The 19,163-nt window shown below is 42.7% G+C and overlaps 1 protein-coding gene across 1 annotated transcript in view; it reads right to left on the bottom strand.

Moving 5' to 3' along the window:
- The window catches only part of METTL22 (methyltransferase 22, Kin17 lysine), a 228,847-nt gene that overhangs the window by 196,462 nt on the left and 13,222 nt on the right, over positions 1-19,163 (bottom strand). Inside the window, exon 2 of the mRNA XM_075831314.1 lies at positions 1,978-2,104. Within this exon, the coding sequence (XP_075687429.1) occupies positions 1,978-2,104 (127 nt within the window). The remainder of the gene's footprint in view (positions 1-1,977; positions 2,105-19,163) is intronic.

Genomic DNA, 19,163 nt, shown 5'->3' with positions numbered 1-19,163 from the left:
GATTTATGCTAATGAGTTTCTCAATGGACACCTGGGCGTGTTTTACTATTGACCAAGTGGGCGTTGTACAGAGGAGTGTATGACGCTGACCAATCAGCGTGATACACTTCTCTCTATTCATTTAGTCAGCGCATAGGGATCCTTTTAGATCGCTATGTGCTGTCTTATACTAACACATTAACGATACTGAAGTGTTTAGACAGAGAATAGACATTCCACGGGATGTCTATTCACAATCTCTGCACTTCGTTACTGTTTCTGTAGTAGTTACAGCAGAGCAAGCGTAATCTCGCTGTAAACTTCATTTACAGCGTAATCTCGCGAGATTACGCTTGCTCTTCTGTAACTACCACAGAAAGAGTAATGAAGTGCAGAGATTGTGAATAGACATCCCGTGGAATGTCTATTCACTGTCTAAACACTTCAGTATTGTTAATGTGTTAGTATAAGACAGCACATAGCGATCTAAAAGGATCCCTATGCGCTGCCTAAATGAATGGAGAGAAGTGCATGACGCTGATTGGTCACCGTCATACACTCCTCTGTACAACGCCCACTTGGTCAATAGTACAACACGCCCAGTTGTCCATTGAGAAAATTAGCATAAATCTAAAATCGCTAATAAAGTGGTGAAAATAGATTGTTTTTTTTAAATAAAAAGCATTACGGTCACCTACATTATAGCGCCGATCTCCTTATGTAGGAGATGGGGCACTTATAATGTGGTGACAGAGCCTCTTTAAGGAAGAGACGAGGTCAGTAAATAGTCCAAGTTCATCACACAGATAAACAGAAATTTGTAGTAACGTGAGGCAGAGTGGAACTAGACAACAAGCAGGAAGCTTAATAGTCTGGCAAGGAAATGCAAGGTCCAGACTTATACAGAAGCCAAAATGGTGAGACCAAATAGGCAATCACAGTAATGGAATCTAGAGAAGCAGGAAATAACTCCATGAGGACACGGCCAATTTTGGTCTTGAGGACAGAACAATTTTTAATTTCTTTCCACTTTGCATTCAGGCGCTCATAACTTTTTTATTAGATGTAGCTGTATGCGACCTTGTTTTTTGCGGGAGGAGTTGAACTTTATGTAGGGGCCATATTTTTGGTACATTTACCAATGTGTTTAATTTAAATACATTTTTATTTTGGAAAAACATACAGGAAAAATAAAGCAGTCCTGTTGCAGTTTATCATCGTTATTTTTACAGCATACACCGATCATAAATGGCGCTATATTTCTTGTGCAGGTTGTTACGGTCATGACTATACCAAATGTGTGTATATTTTGTGTTTTGGGACTTATACCTAATAATATTTATTATAAAAATAAAATGTAAATTCGTGTGAATTTTATTTACAGGGGTGTTTTTTTTTTTTTTTTAACATTACTGTTTTTTAATTAACTAACATCAATGCTCCTCATGATGCAGCAATGTCCAGCCACTCATTACTAGCATAAACGTCATGCGTCGGCAACAGATAAATAGAATCTAGACACTAAATACAGCACTGGAAATTCTCCAGAGTCAAAGATACATGGAAATGTGTTGTGTGATCCTCCTGTGCTATGATTGATAGTGGAGAGAGCACATTTCTCCAGCCTACTCTCTGTATCAGCTTTATTAAATTTGTAATCACAATTGTACAACTAAAATGAGTTAAATTGTTTACAAAGCAGCAATGCTATAAGTCAATGAAGATTGAATTAGTAATTTATTCAAGGATATAAATCATAATATTGCTAAAAAGAACAACAAAGATGGGATGTTTCAATAGTGCATATGGTTTCTCCATTGAAAGTGCTCAAGGAGACATTTCACATCTGCTGGGTAAATAACGCCAACAAAATCCTCTGCAGTCCTGCTCTTGGTTGGCGCTATTGAAGAGCTGGTGCGATATTACAGCACTGCAACGATCCATGAAACATTTAATACAATATAAATAGCGGAGCGGCAGTTTCATCAAATCTTTTACCTGGTTGTCCTACTGCATTCAGTCTGACCATGAGTTGCCTTTTATGCTGGATACGGAGATGGACGTCTGATAAGACTGTTTGCTGCCCCTGGTCTGCATGTTTTTGTTCCTGAATATTATGTGATGGCTGAATAGATAAATACATAATAAAAAAATTGCAACGTAACCATCACAATTATTTAAAGAGGATCTGTCACCACATAACACAGGGGACTGGATACAGGTCTTAGAAAATAAAAAATGAATATACAAGTTGCTGGGGCCCAAAACCATTCCTGTTGCTAATGAATTTTTATGTGTAAAGAAATACATTAGTGGCTGTGATTGTTTATTGTACAAGGTCGTGTGACAGATCTACAAAAACATACTGATCGGTAAATTGGCCATTGAGGAAAGGAATTGATGTAAGTGATGACAATCTTCCTTCAGTGCTTGGGATTAGGTTGGTACTAGAATAGCAACAGGAAATAAATAATACACAAAAGCATTAAAATACAATATTTTGTATTGCTGGCAGGCAAAAAGCTGGATATATAAATGTCACAGAGCCTTTATCCTCGTAACGGCTATGTTCACCACTCAGTTTTTTTAAATGTGTTTTAAAATGTGGATTAAAAATAAAAAAATAAGTGTGTGAAGGAGGCCTTAAAGGCTTTTCCCACCTTTCGAAAGTGATTTATTTTTATTTTTTTAAATAAAATGTGTATTAGTGTGTTTAGTGCAATTTTTAGTTTTTATTAAATTATTTGTACTTCTTGTGATACAGCTGCTTTGTATCCTGTATACAGAGTAGCTGTATCTTGGGCTGAAACCTGTATCAGTCAGTTCAGCAGGACTGACGTGTTAATAGGAAAGGTGTCACAAAATGTATATTTTTATTTATTTGAAGTGTTTTAAGTTATGGGCCTCTTTTTTTTAATTATTTTTATGTGCTCCTTTTATTAGCATCTGTGTATGTGTGTCTTCACGACGCATACACACGCATACCCATAGCATAGGAGACTAGGGACAGGATTCGACCCGATCTCCTATGCTGGTGCCCTTCTTAATGTGAACTGCGCATGCTCTATATTAAAGAGGGAAGAGGCACTATTTTACAGAAGAGCGAAAGCCCCTGCCGTCATTGCAGGAGCTGCTGCTAATTCAAATGAATTGCCAGGCCCCACCTGCTGTAAATGCAGGACTGCCCGGCAGTTCATGATTTGAAGGAACAGCGGCGCTAATACAATGCTGCACCCTTCAGACCATGCTCCTGTGTGAATAGCCGTGAAGTGGCGATTCACAGTATTAGGGTATGTGCACACGACCTCTTTTCAGACGTAATGGAGGCGTTTTACGCCTCGAATTACGCCTGAAAAGACGGCTCCAATACGTCTGCAAACATCTGCCCATTGCTTGCAATGGGTCCTACGGTGTTCTGTGCAGACGAGCTGTCATTTTACGCGTCGCTGTCAAAATACGGCGCGTAAAATGACGGCTCGTCAAAAGAAGTGCAGGACACTACTTGGGATGTTTTTGGAGCCGTTTTCTCATGGACTCGTAAAAAGAGCTCCAAAAACGGCCGTAAAAAACGCAGTGAAAAACACAGCGAAATACGCGAGTTGCTTAAAAAAGTCTGAAAATCAGGGGCTGTTTTCCCTTGTAAACAGCTCCGTATTTTGAGACGTTTTTGACTCTGCGTGTGAACATACCCTTACAGCCTTCTCCCATTCAAGTGAATTGGAGGCTTGTAATACTGTGAACCACCGCTACACGGCTATTCACAGTAGGAGCCGCTGATCAGCTGTTTTGAAGGAACAGCAGTGCTCCCACGCCACTGCTCCTTCATTCCTTGCTCGTACGCCACTGCTTCCCCTTCAGTCCCCGCGCCTACTGTGAATCGCCGTATAGCTAAACGGTGATTCACAGTAGAAGCAAGGAATGAAGGAGCAGCGGCATATTACTTACTAATTTTTTGGGGTTTTGCCGCTGGACCGCTTGGACTATGTCGCAAATTCGTCAGACCACGTCATGGATTAGTTGGACTACTTCGATGAGCTACGTTTTTTTAATTATTATTATTTAAAATAAAATGGTTAAAAAGGTGGAGTTTTTATTTCAATAAAAAAATATTTTCTTATGTCTGTTTCTTAATACTTTATTAGCGCCTTAGTAATGCCAGTTGTCTGTTTGACTAAGGAGGGACTTCGTGTTAGCCATTATTACTCAGGTACCCACCGCCACCAAGGGTACCGGGAAGATCCGGGTACGATCCAGTACCTGACCATCTGTAGTGATGGTCGGGTACTGGGATGGCCGTCGGCTGGTATTACCCTGGCAGTGCTAGGCTGCAGCTGCTTTATTGTATCTGACTGGTTATGAAAATGGGGGGGAGACACCACATTTATTTATTTTTAGAAAAGCAATATATAGGCGAAAACTACATGGGGTCCCCCCTCATTTTCATAACCAGCCAGATACAATAAAGAAGCCGCAGCCTAGCAATACTAGGGTAGGAATGGCCACGGTTTCGGCCCTTCCTAGCCTAACAATACCAGCCTGCGGCCGCCCCAATAGCCTGCCATCACTACTGATGGACAGGTACTGGATCGTACCCGGCTCTTCCCGATAGCGGTGGTTTCCCGGGGTAATAATGGGGGGGTTAGTGCTAGCCTTTTTACTAGCTCACACTAAGCCCCACCTTAAGAGGACGTCAAACAGACAACTGCCATTACTAAAGCGCTAATAAAAGTATTTAAAAACAGACATAACTCCCTGTTCAGTTTTTTGGTGGCGATTTTGGCACGGAAACCACGTCTCAATCGGCACTATAAAACCCCTGAAATCACCCCGCATTGATTTCAATGGGAGGCAGAGCCATTTTTTTCTCCGGGTGGCTTTCGGCCGCGCCCGGGGAAAAAAAAAAAGAGAGAGAGAGAGAGAGATGTGTCCTTTCTTGCCACGGCTTCCACCTCTGACCTTCCATTGAAATCAATGGGAGGCAGAAAAAACCTTAGGCTCTTGTTTCCAAGCATTTTTTGTTGCGTTTATATGCCCACAGTCCTTGTATTAGCTTCAATGGCCACGGGCAAAAACTGCAGCGGGAATAAAAAAATAAAAAAGTGAAGGCAGTGCAAAATCCTCATCAAAATTCTTAAAGGAATTCTGAGACAGATTACGTTTTTTGCAGGCAGAAAAACAGTGTGAACAGGGCCTAAGGGTGTATACACACAGTGCGGCTTTGCCGAGTGGCCGAAAAACACATGCGTTTTTAACACGCGGCAAAATTGCACTGTGTGAATACACCCTAAGAAAATATTTTTTTATTGAAATAAAAACTCCCCCACACAACCCTCATTAACCATTTTATTTAAACAAAAAACAAAACGTAGATCGAAGTAGTCCAACAAATCTACGACGTAGTCCAAACTGTCCAGCGGAACCTGCAAAACAAAAAAAGATTGATCACTTAATGGTAATCGTTTTTCCATACCCCTATGACAGAACCACTGGAGAGACATCCCATTCGCTGGACAGGAAGCCTGATGATATAAAAAAAGGACACACCTTTCCCAGTCTTTAGAAACAACTCAGTAGGAGAATTAGTTATCTTTTATTTATACACACACTTTTTTTTTTTTTGCACCACCTTAGTGAAAAGCTACCCCACACCATGAATATATATTTATATATATCCTATATACAAGATATACTAAGGAAGTTACTTAAAGTAGGGAAACCAGGGGGGTGCTGACCGGTAAGTAATCAATCTTTTAACCTTTCACCTATGACGGCACCCCTGGAGATGTCAAATAGAACCCTAGTTTTTAGGGTGGGACTACCGCTTGTAGAACTTTCCTGCCAAAAGCCAGGTCAGTGGCTGAATGCAACTGTAACCTATAAGGCCTAATAAAGGTGTGGGGTGAACCCCATGTAGCCGCCTTGCAAATCTGGTCTAGAGATGCATTACCTCATTCTGTCCAAGCAGTAGATACAGCTCTAGTGAAATGAGCTCCAAAGAATTCTGGGGGATTAATGTTTTGGCCCACGTAGAAAGTGTATGGCCTGTTTGCAGTGGTCACGTATGTAAACATTGGCAGCCTGCAACGGAGTTTAATGATGTCTCTCATGTCTGCCGGGACTTTAAGAGCCCCGGAATACACCCCCCACACTGTAGCTAGCACCACACACAACCCCCTGTAGATAGCACCACCTAAGTTCCCTCTAGAAGCAGAATCCCCGGCCAGCGCTCCTAGAGGGAGCCCCCGACGTCTCAACATCCCCGCTGTAAATAGTGCCACCCCCCCCCCTGTAGATAGCAATCCCCCTTCCCCCTGCAGTGCCACCTAAACTCCCACTAGGAGCAGAATCCCTGGTGTCAGGTCGCTCTGTGCTGGGGATTCCACTTAGAGAGCCCGACGTCACTGTCCACCGTCAGGGGCTCTCTCTAGGGACACCCTGGCTGACACTTCCGCTACTGGAGAAGCCCCTGGCATCACTTTCCATATATGGACAGAGACATCAGGTGCTCCCTCTAGGAGCGGAATCCCCAGCCAAAGGTATTTTGGTCCTACAGGGAGCTACCGTGGTGCTATCTACATGGGCACTGTGTGTGGCACTATCTACAGTGGGAACTGGCACCATCTACATGGGCACTGTGGCGTTTTCAGGTGGCTGGGACAAAAAAAAAAAACCCTAACAATTAAAATTCATTATTTTTTTTAACATCCATGAAAAACGGATGGCAAATGGCGGTGAAAAACAGTCAGACGGCCAGGAAATGGATTCAAATTTTGAGACACATTGATGCGAAACAGCCATGAAAAACTGACAGTTGATCCACTGTTAACTGCCCTTATTGGAAAAAAAATGAAAAGGGTTTTTTTTTTTCACATTTTTTGGGATTGGTCTGCTCATAATAAAAATTAATTGGAATGAATTAAACTAATCTAGAAAATCAAAAGCCCCATAAGCCTTGTACAAAAAAATAAATAAAAAATAGTTGTGATATTCAAAGCTGTTCCAAAAATAATATTGTTTAAAGAAGTGCATATCAGAAATTGAAAATTTGACCTGGACACAGGGTTCTCAATGATCCATGGGTCATGAAAACATTAATCCACCGTGCCATGGTCGGTCTGCTAGCTGCCGAACCTCTATTTTGATCCTGGAACTGAATAAAGAGATTCTCTGAAGACCTCCAGTCCTTTGTGACCTCCTCACAAATAAACAATTAAACTCCTGCTCCTTTCAATTTTTTTGGGGAGTCTCAGTAGGAGGGAAGTATAATTTCCTGGTCTTGATGAAATTCGGAAATTACCTTTGGCAGGAAACCTGGTAAGGTCTTCATAATTACCCTAGCCTTCAACACCAAAGTGTAAGGAGGGAAGGCGGAGAGGGCTTGAATTTCGCTTTCTCTCAGTGGTAACCGCTAGTGAAAAGGTCATCTTTAGAGTGAGAAATTTTATGGACAGGGAATCCAAAGGTTCGAAGGATGGACCCATCATGGCAATAAGGACTAAGTTTAAATCCCAGGGTGGTACTAAAGATCTTATCCTGGAGACCGCAATCAGGAACCTTCTAATCCAAGTGTGTTCTGTTAAGGCCCCATGCACACGACCGTGTTCGGTCCGTGACATACGGTCCGCATGTCGGCCGCATGTCCCGGACCGAATACAGTGCAGGGAGCCGGGCTCCTAGCATCATACTCATCTGTGACACTAGGTGTCACTGCCTGTCCGCGGAACTACTGTCACGTAATGGAATCATGTTTTCAGTGCGGGACAGTAGTTCCATGGATAGGCAGTGACACCTAGCGTCATAGATAAGTATGATGCTAGGAGCCTGGCTCCCTGCACGGTGTTCGGTTTCCGAGACATGTAGACCGTATATCACGGACCGAACACGGTCGTGTGCATGGGGCCTAACTTTGAATCATAGCAGGATCTTAGAGCAGAAATCCGTACCTTTAAAAAGGTACTAGGCTTGAGGTTCTTGTCTAGCCCTGCCTGGAGAAAGTCTAATATCAGGGGTATATCTAGATCTGTTAATGGATAATAGAAAAGGTAAGAAAGGCTTTCCAGACCCTCAAGTATATTTTAGTTTCCTACTTGCCAATAAAGTAGAGATACTGAAATATCTATTTTCCTGAGGATCATCCTCTTAGTCTCCATGCTGTAAGATACAGCCTGGTGATGTCGGGATGAACTACTGGGCTCTGGGACAGGAGATCTGGTCTGTCTGGAGGAATCCATGGTTGGGCTAAGGACGGCTTCCTCAACCATGTGAACCATGGTCTTTTTGGCCAAAATGGAGCAATTAGGATGACCGAGGACCTGTCTTCCCTGATCTTTTTTAATACTCTTGGAAGTAGACAATGGGGGGGGGGGGGGGGGGGAGGCATAACCCTGTTCCTGACTCCAACACTGGCAGAGAGCATCTACTGCTACCGGATATTCCCTGGGGTCTAGGGATAAGAATCTGGGCACTTTCCTGTTCTCCCTGGTAGCGAACAGATCTATGGAAGCATTCCCCCACCTGGCCACAATCATCCTGTAGACTTCCTGGTTTAGGGACCATTCCGATTGTAGCAATTGCCTTCTGCTCAAAAAGTCTGCTACCTGATTGTCCCTTCCCCTTAGATGGACAGCTGAAAGGGACAAAAGATTCAGCTCGGTTAGGGGGAAAAAAAAAATATATCTCTGTGGCTAAATTCATCAGAAGTCCTGATCTTCTACCTCCCTGATAATTCATGTTTGCCACTGTAGTCGTGTTATCTGAAAGAACCTTTACCCCTTTTTTCCTGAAAGTGTAGGAACGGTGCTTTTTATGGGCTGAAGTACTGCCTCCAGTTCCCTGTAGTTGGAAGATTTTATGGAGGTTTGAGGGTCCCACAAACCCTAAAAAGGTATAAGGATTTGCCATGGAATACCCACCCCCAAGGACTGGAAGAGAGAGAGAGAGACACAGAGAGAGAGAGAGAGAGAGAGAGAGACACACACACAGAGAGAGACTGGCTACCGAGGAAAGGTGTAGGGAGTGATCTAGGGAGAACTTGCTGTTGTCCCATTTCTCCAATATGTCCCTCTGTAGAGGTCTGGACCTGAACTGTGCCCACATTATGGCTGGGATACAGGAGGTTAGAAGACCTGGGACGGACATAGCCCTTCTGAAAGAAGTTAAATTATCCAAAAAGAGGTCTGAGACCGTCTCTATCAAAGGCTAGATCTTTCCCTGAGGGAGAAAAGACATTTGCTTGGATGAATCCAAGAGGATTCCCAAAATAATGCATCTGTTGGACGGTGTTAAATTCGAATTGTTTATATTCCACCCTAGATCTATTAAAGTAGATTGTGCGAAGAATGTCATTCGTTCGTATATATGAGGACCTTTCTGTTATAACTTTGGTAAAGACAGGAACATGGTAATAAGCATCCTCCAGATCTATTCATGCCATCATACAATTCCTGAAGAGGAGATTTACAGTAAAGGAGATACTCTCCATCAGAAATCTCTTGTTAATCAGGAAAAAGTCCAGCTGTTTTAGATTTATTATAACCCTGAATCTGCCTTCCGGTTTCTTTACTAGAAAAAGGGGGGGAATAGAAGCCCTTCCCCATCTCTGGTTTCGGTACTGGTACTAGAACCCCCCTTGCTGATAAGAGAAACAACCTCTGACTCTAGGGCCAGTGGTTTCTCTGAATCTTACTGCCTCTGTGAGGAGGAATCTGTCTGGAGGAGGGTCATGAATTTTAGTTTGTATACTGTCTTTATGAGATCTAGTATCCACAGGTTTGACGAGATCATTTATCCCTATTCTTCCAGGACTGGGAAAAGACCTCCTACCCCGCTCCTTCTGGCGTCATTGTAGGTGATCATTTTTTGGGGGATTATTCTGAGGCCTAAACAAGAAGCCCCTATTTTTCTTGGGAAATTTAGAGGATCTAAATTTCTGTCCCTTGGGATTGGGTTTTTTATTAAACTTCCTGGGACGAAAGGAGTCTGCTTTCCTCCTGTCAGATGCTTTTTCCAGGAGATCATCCAGTGGAGGACCAAACAAAAAAAAAATCTCATGAACAAGGGATAGAACAGTTTCCCTTTTGAGCCCGCATCTCCCTTCCATGTCTTCAGCCATATAGCACTTCAGGCTGAGGTGGAAAGGGCTGCAGATCTAGTGGACAGACAGACCGAGTCCACTGAGGCATCAGCCAAAAAGTCTGTGGCTTTAGACAAAACCGGGAGGGAAGCCAGTATCTAATCCCTAGGAGTTTTGTCTATGAGATGAAGCTCTAATCGGGCTATCCAGATTTTAAGAGACCTGGCTACACATGTGGCCGCAATACCAGGTTTAAAGGCCCCTGCAGAGGCTTCCCAGGTCCTCTTTAAGTAATAGCCCACCATCCTATCCATAGGATCAGGGAGGGAAACCAGATACTCAAAAGGTAAGGCATTCTTCCTGGATATTTTAGCCACTGGGGCATCTAGTCTGGGAAAACTATCCCAGTCCTTGCTTAACTCATCCTCAAAGGGATACTTTCTTTTCAAAATTTTGTGAATGCCTAACTTTCTATCAGGGTTCTTCCATTCCCTTTTAATGAGGCTGGACACAATGTTGTGAATAGGGAAGGTCCTCTGTTTCCTAGGACCCAGGCCATCAAACATAATGTCCTGGATTGACCGGGGTTCCTTAGGGTCATCAATATTCATAGTGGCCCTGACTGCTTTAAAAAGTTGGCCCACATCCTCAGCTGGAAATAGGTTTTTTCCCCCCTCCATCTTCGTCAGAGGAATATTCAGAGGAGCATAACTCCCCTTCTTCCTCAAATATCTCCTCTTCACTAAAAGAATTAGAAACCCCTAGGTTTTGACTTACCAGACAAAATGCTAGGAAGGTCATGTTTCTTTATAAGGGAATTCTTAACCTCTGTTCGCACCATATCTTTGATGCTAGTGGCAAAGATGGTGGATTCTCCTGCCAGAATCTTATCTAAACAGAACTGGCATAAATGTTTCCGATAAGAGGCTGCTAGCTTCCTACAACACATAGCACATTTTCTGTTGCGAGTCTTGTCCATTTTTTTCCTGGGACCCTCTCTAACCTAGAAAACATGTAATATACAAGGATGAATAAATGAAAAAAGGTTGGTTGGTCCTACCATGCTTCCTAAAAGATCCTAAAAGATCCCATGCCGTTCAAAGTACCGGACTGGAGGATCTTTCTGGGTCTAATCGCTCAGGTCGTTCTGCTGCTTCTCCTGGAGCTTCTATAGCTTGCTTAGTTGGAGGAGCCATCTTGGTTCAGGCCTAAAATAGGCCTAGGATTGGCTGGGGAGGTTCCCAACTGGGCCACCTGAACACCACTTACTGGGACATTAGCGCGTCACCTCCGCCGGAAATGATGTGCCCTGCGAACGGAAGTGGTCACTGCAGTGAGCCAGAAGTGGCCGAACGCTGGGCCATGAGTCCAGGCTCCCTTCTCTGTAAACTGGAGAAAGGCCTGACCCCAGGAGAAGCCTCTCCTCACAGAGGAAACCCCCACCCGCGGCAGGAGCTTACCACCCCCGTAAAGAGAAGCGGTGACTGGGAGAGGAGGGGGGGTACCAGCCCCAGACTTAAGGTTGCTCCCTAAGAGTCTTACACCTTCAAAATACCTCCGGGAACATAGGCGAGTACCTGCTGGAGGGCCTGCAATCCTGGGGAGAGTGGACAATCTCATCCAGAGGACAGGAAACCTGACTGGGTGTGTGGAGGGGGGTCCTTTTTTTATATCGTCAGGCGTCCTGTCCAGCGAATGGGAGGTCTCTTCAGGGGTGCTGTCATAGGTGAAAGGGTAAAATTAAGTTAGTAACGTTAAAAATGTATACTCACCTACAGCAGACTTCTGTCTTCTACCCTGCGCCACAATAGAAACCAGAGGTCAATAAAAAATAAATTCCCTTAGGGAATGTTTACACGGCGCCAAAAAAAACAAACGACGTATAAAACGTGTCAAATACACTAGCGCTTCTTGTAAAAAGCCTTTGAAAAAAAAGAGTTTCATTTATTCTATACATTTTAAGCGCGCTTTTTGGAGTGTAATTAGGACTTCAATTGACTATGGGAACATTTGGCGCATTTTACGTGCCAAATTATTGACCCAACGCCTTTTTTTTTCCAGAACGCATTTAAAACCGCTTGCGTAAAAAGGCGCATTTGTATGTACTGACGATGCGCTTTCCCATTGATGTAAATGGGAAGCATAATTAAGCGTTTGACGTGTTTTTAGGTTAAAATGCGCCAAAAAAACTTGTCAAATACACGCCGTGTAAACCGGTCAACTGAAAAGTCATTCACCACAGGGTCTACCCTCTTGACTTTTAGAATTCTCAGCCTTTTGGTGTGTCCTGTTGCTGCAGTGATCAGCACAATCTACCATTGTACAATCACTCCCAAAATGGAGCTGGACACTGCTTGGTAATTCAAAGACACCTCTTCCTGACTTGTAGCCAAAAATAGGGAGGGGAGAATCTCTCTCCCACATTTACAGCAGATGTGAGTCAGGTTGCTTTGCCTGATTTGTTCTGTCCTTGTGCCACATCTCATCACGTCCTGTCTCCCCACTATGTCTCTAGGTATGCTTAGATATTTCCACCATTAGATTTTGCTGCTATTGCTGCCATTGTGTTCATTTACCTTTATAGGCTTTATCATATATCTTTTTCTATTGACCTAGATACACTATGCAGCTGTTTTAGCGATATTTGGCTTGGCAGTTCCTATTTTGAACTTATATTACTCTCTAGTATAAATTATATATGGGGTTTACCATATACAGGACGTCATTTGTTGAGATGGGTTTGGTCTGTTAACCTCTTGGTATATGCATATATATATACACACCTGTTGCTGCTGCTCTCCATGTGACCATTTGTATTGTTATTATATATCTCATGTGATACCGTGTATTGTTTACTAATAAAGCTATGTTCTTTTACAATACGTGGCTGTTATTTGTGCTATATTATCTATTGGGGAGTTTGATCCCCTTGCTTTTGTGCTTTTAGGTTGTTGTTACCAGTTTTTGGGGATTCCCTATTTCTCTCTCTCTTGAGGCTGTTTTGTAGGTTTACTATGCTTTGCCTGATTCACCTTGCTGCAATTCTGGGAAGTGCTCCCTCTGGTGGCCAACATAGAAAAAATACGTCAAATTGTTATTTCATTTTTAATACTTTCCATCTTGTGGAAGAAAAAATAAAAAATAAAATTTGTGACATTCCCTTTAACCTGTTCTTGCACCACGACATAATAGCACGTCGTGGTGAAGGGGGTGATTTTTGGAGCAGGCTTACCCGCTGAGCCCTCTCCGTACGCAGCGGGCGTCAGCTGTGCATTACAGCCGACCCCCAAGACTAACGGCCAGGAGCAGCGATTGCACTGTTGCTGGCCGTGTGACCCCTTAAATGCTGTGATCAATCATGATCGCAGCATCTAAGACGTTAAAAAGAGGGGGCCCCCTCTGACAGCTCATCGCCCCCACGCCCGCGATCGGGGGGTGCCGATGGTGGTCATTGCAGCCCAGGATCCTAATGATGGCCCCCTGGACTGCCTTTCTTCATCTCCTTTTAAGCCCTGCCAGTGGCAGGTCTAACAGGAGCCTGTAGAAATGACAATATACAGCAATACATTAGTATTGCAGTGCATTGTACAAGCGATCCAATTGTCGCTGATTCAAGTCCACTAGTGGGGCAGATACAATGTGTAGGAAAGGTTTAATAAAGCTTTTATTAGTGTAAAAACGAAATTATTAAAGGTTTAGAAAAAAAAAAAAAAAAAGAATTAAAAAAAAAAAAAAAAAAAAGAAAACAATAAATTGGTATTAATGCTTTAGTAAATGTCAGAACTATTACAATATACCATTATTTAACCCGCACGGTAAATGCTGTAAGAAACAAAAAGATTTGAAAACGCCAGAATCTGTTTTTTTTTTCCACTTTAAGGCCTTGGCCACACGGAACGGAATTGCTGCAGAAAATTTCTGCAGAAACTAGCAGAAATCCCGCTGCAGAAAAAACGCACCATTTCCTGCGGTTTTTGCTGCGTTTTTCTCAATGCTGGGAGATTTTGATATTTCCTCTAAAAGACGCAGCAATTCAGTCCACTTTCCGCAGGAGGAATTTACATGCTGCGGTACAAAAAAGTATGTACCGCAGGTGAATTTTTGCAAGGAAATTATACGCAGCGGGAGGATGAGATTTGTTAAATCAAAGTAGAGGTGACATTTACAAATTTCATTTTTTTTTTTTTGCCGAATATCATTTGTTATACATTTATTTTTTTGTACCAAAGAAGATTTTACCCGAGAAATGCAACTCAATATTTATTGCCCAGATTCTGCAGTTTTTAGAAATAACCCACATGTGGCACTAGTGTGTTACATGACTGAACTACAGGCCTCAGGAGTAAAGGAGCCCCTGGTGGATTTTGGGGCTTCCGTTTTTTATTATATATGTTAGGCACCATGTCAGGTTTGAAGAGGTCTTGTGGTGGTAAAACAATGAAAACCCCACAAAAGTGACTCCATTTAGTAAACTACACTCCTCCAAAAATTTATCTAGGGGTATAATTAGCATTTTAACCGTACAGGTTTTTCGCTAAATTTATAGGAATTAGTCTGCAAACATGAAAATCAACTTTTTTTCTGAAAAAACGTAGAAATTAAATTTTACATGGAATAAAAGGAGGAAAAGGCACCTCAACATTTGTAAAGCAATTTCTCACGATTACGGTAATACCCCATATGTGGAAATAAACGGCTGTTTGGACCCACGGCAGGGCTCAGAAGGGAAGAAGCGCCATTTGGATTTTGGAGTGCATATTTTGCTGAAATGGTTTTCAGTGTAAGGTCGCATTCGCAACACGCTGGAGGGAACAAAACAGTGGGAACACCCCCACCCTAAGGCATCATTTACACGAGCGTAATATACGCGTGTGCTTTTCACGCGTGTCGAACGCACCTATATTACTCTATGGGGCAGTGCAGACAGTCCGTGAGTTTTGCGCAGCGTGAGTGCGCTGCGTAAAACTCACGACATGTTCTATATTTCAGCGTTTTTCGCGCATCACGCACCCGTTGAAGTCAATGGGTGCGTGAAAACCAAGCAGGTCGCACGGAAGCACTTCCGTGCGAACTGCGTGGTTCGCGCAACAGCTGTCAAACTCTGAATGTAAATAGAAAAGCACCACGTGCTTTTCTGTTTACAAACATTCCAACGGAGTGTCAAAATGATGGCGGCTGCGAGAAAATCTCGCAGCCGCGCATCATACACTGATGACACATGCAGCTTTTAAGTGCCTTTTGCGCACGCAAAACAAAGCGTTTTTTGCGTGCGCAAAATGCACACGCTTGTGTAAATCAGGCCTAAAAGTGACCACATTTTGAAAATTACACCCTCAAGGAATTTTTCTAGGGGTATAGTTAGCATTTTGACGCCACAGGTAAACATTTTTTCCATTAAAAAGTTTAATTTTTCCATTATTACAAGGGATAAACAGAAAAAGCACGCCAAAATCTGTAAAGCAATTTCTCCAGAGTACGGCAATACCCCACATGTGGTCAGAAACTGCTGTTTGAACACACGACAGGGCTCAGAAAGGTAGGAGCACTATTTGGCACCCAGGTTTTGCTACATTGGTTTTTGGGCACCATGTTGCATTTGCAAAACCCCTGAGCTACCAGAGTACAGTGGAAGCTCCCAAAAACTGACCTCGTTTTGGAAACTACACCCCTCAAGGCATCTGCCTGGACATATGACAGTGCTCAGACGTGAAGAGCACCATGCGAATATGAGGCCTATTTTGGGGATTTTCACAGCATTGACGCACAATTGCAGGGCTCTGAGGTCAAATAGTAAAACAAACCCCAAATCGTGACCCCTTTTTTTGGAAACATCACGCCTTATGGCATTTTAAGGGGTATAGTGAGCATTTTGATCCCACAGGTGTGTTTATTACAAACTAATTAACCCTTTCAGGACTAATCCATTTTTTGCTTTTTCATTTCTGTTTTTCACTCCCCACCTTCCAAGAGCCATAACTTTTGTATTTTTCCATCAATGGGGTGGCGTGAGGGCTTATTTTTTTGTGGGAAGAGTTGTAGCTTCTATAACCATATAACTCACTGGGAAATGGAAAACATTTTTTTTGCAGGCATGAATTGGACAAAAGCTGAGATTCCTCCATTGTTCTTTGGGTTTAGTTTTTACGGCTTTCACAATGTAGTAAAAACAACTTAGCTTTATTCTACGGCTCAATACGATCACGGCGATAACAAATTTATATGTTTTTTTAATATTTTACTACTTTTAGAAAGAAAAAACTGTTTTTAAAAAATAAAAATAAATTGTTGTTTCACCAAATCGATATAACTTTTAAAAAATTTTTGTCGATTGAGCAGTGTGAAGGCTTATTTTTCGCAGGGCGAGCTGTCGTTTTTTGGTACATACAACCTTTTGATCACTTTTTAATCACATTTTTTTTTAGAGTCAAGGTGACCAAAAAAAACAGCGATTTTGGCGTTTTAAATTCTTTATTTTTTACAGCATTCACCGTGCGAGTTAAATAATGGTATATTGTAATACTTCAGACTTTTACGGACGCAGCAATACCAATTCTGCTTATTATATTACTTTAAAAGGAAAAAGGTTTTTGTTTTTTAAAAATGTTTTCACTACTAATAATTTTATTTAACTTGTTTTTTATTTATTTATTTTTTTTACACATTTTATTAGTCCCCAAAGGAGATTTGAACCAGAGATCATTAGATCACTGGTACAATACTAATGTATTGAAGTATATTGTCAGTAGCATCCATGGTCGAGGGCCGTCGGGTTTACTCACCTCCTGACGCCCGCAGCCATGGGTCAGTGAGCGCTGGCTCGCATCTTCTTCCTATGAGACGGCAGCGCTCACTTCCGCTCCGGTCCGCTTTGTCCCGTGGTGTGCGTGCGCACGCTTGTGCCCGGTCTTAAAAGGGCCAGCGCGCGCACACATGTGAAACAATCTTTATGATCAACTACACGTGATTCGTGGACTATAGAAAGGGCCCTGCCCTTCTGATCCTTGCCTGACCATTATTAGTGTATCCCAAGTCTGTCTTGCAAATGGTCCCTTAGGGTTTTCCCGTTCCAGTTGTTACCCATATCCTGTGCTGCGTTCTCGTTTCTGAGCCACTTAGTGTTGGAGTCGTGCCCTACTGCACCTGATGTCGTTTGCCACGTCCAGTGTCGTCTGCCACTGTCTGGACTAGTTCAGGCACCCGTGTGTTACGAACTGTTATAGACTTCTGTAACAGCGCGGTCGCTGTTCCTGTCCGTTAGTGCCGGTGTCAGCTGTAACCACGTGAGCCCGCACTATACATCGAGCCCGCACCATACATCACCCTTGCACCATGACGTGCTATTAAGTCATGGTGCGCAAAGGGGTTAATGCGAAGTGGATGGTGCAAAGTGAAAATTGCAATTTTCCACTGATATGCCATTTTAGTGCATAATATGTTGGGCCCAGTTTGTGCCACTGAAGACAAATACCTCATAAAATGATAAGAGGGTTCTCCCGGGTATGGCTATGCCATTTATCTGGACATAGACTGCGGTTTAGTTCAGAAGGGAGGGAGCGGCATTTGGCTTTTGGAGTCCAGATTTTGCTTGGTAGGAGTTCTGTTTGATTTATTACTGGCATTTCAGTTTATGTGGGGGCATACGTAAGCTGTGCGGAGTACATCAGGGCATAATAATGCGGTAAATAAATAATAATCCGCAGATGTGTGTCCAGTGTCGCACTGATAAATGGTGCCCAATCTTATCCGCTTTTGGAATACTCTGCACATTTTGCGTCGCAATATTCTGAGAGCCTTAAAGGAAGGGTGTCGCGAAAAAACATTTTTTATATCAATTTGCTTTTAGTGTTTTATTAGAAAATGTTTTATTTATTTGTGTGTTTGTGTCATACTTTTTTTTATTTTTGCCATTTTTTTTTTCCATCTCTGTATGTGTCGATTAACGACACATACAGACATGGAATACGGCACATACAGCCCCAAAGAGAATGCGAACGGGAGCCGTTCCATTCACTATAGCGTACGCTGTCTGTGTGGGAACGGCGCATGCACCGCTCCCACACAGTCCAAATGGAAGGTTTTCGGCCGAGCGACGTCCGGCGCCATTTTCTTGTGGACCGGAAGCCGCGGCCGGACAGTAAGATTACTACTTCCGGTCGCGGCTTCCGGACTTGTGTTCTAATGCAAGCATTTGGAGCGGACGGACCGGAGGGAGCGGCGGCGGCAGGAGCAGGTAAGTTATTTCTGTGTATATACGTGTTTTAGTGTGTGATTACTACTGTATATAAAACTACTACACTGTGTGTTAGCTCAAAAAATGGCGACACAGTGTAGGAGGTTTGACCGTTCAATCCCCTCCTTTCTCCTGGCACTAGCCAGGATAAGGGAGGGGGGATTCTGTGAGCTCACTAGAGCGAGTGTGTCTTCTCAAATTTTGCAGCATAAAGCAATGTGGTTGCTTTACCACATGCCAATGCTGCAATTTTGGGAATTGCTCCATCTAGTGACCAGCACTGGGAGATGTTATAAATTAGAATCTAAATTTATAATAGTTCCTGACTCGTGAAAAAATGTAAAAAATGAGAACAATGTTTAATCATTTATACACTAACTGTTTAACTAAGAAAAAAAAATTTTTTTTCTAGCAACACATTACCTTTAACTGTTTTTTTTTCTCTAAGGGTCAATGTACACACTATGCGGATTTGCGTGCAGAAAATCTGCAGCGTAATACAGTACCAGCATAGTCAATGAGATTACAGGAAATCTCACGTACACGCTGCATTATTTTTCGGGACTGAAAATTGACATGTTGTGCGCTTTTTTAGAATCCGCAGCATGCCAATTTAGCTTTCGTGTCCGCTTGTGAATTCTATCCGTCTAGTGCAGAGGAAAGAAAAAAAAAACACACCCAAATCCGCAGCATCAAAAAAATGCATCAAAACTGAAAAACCGCACCGAAAAACGCAAAAAAACGTACCTTCGCGTGAGGTTTTTTCTGCGAATTTCTTGCGGTTTTGCTGCGTATTTTTTCACAGAAAAATACGCAACGTGTGCACGTAGCCTAACGGGGCTGTCTAACGGGGCTGTGTGAGGACTTATTTGTTGGAGGACA

This window comes from Rhinoderma darwinii, chromosome 6 (genome assembly GCF_050947455.1).
Source record: "Rhinoderma darwinii isolate aRhiDar2 chromosome 6, aRhiDar2.hap1, whole genome shotgun sequence".
Taxonomy (NCBI): Eukaryota; Metazoa; Chordata; class Amphibia; order Anura; family Rhinodermatidae; genus Rhinoderma; species Rhinoderma darwinii.
This window is presented reverse-complemented; position numbering and strand designations above follow the sequence as displayed.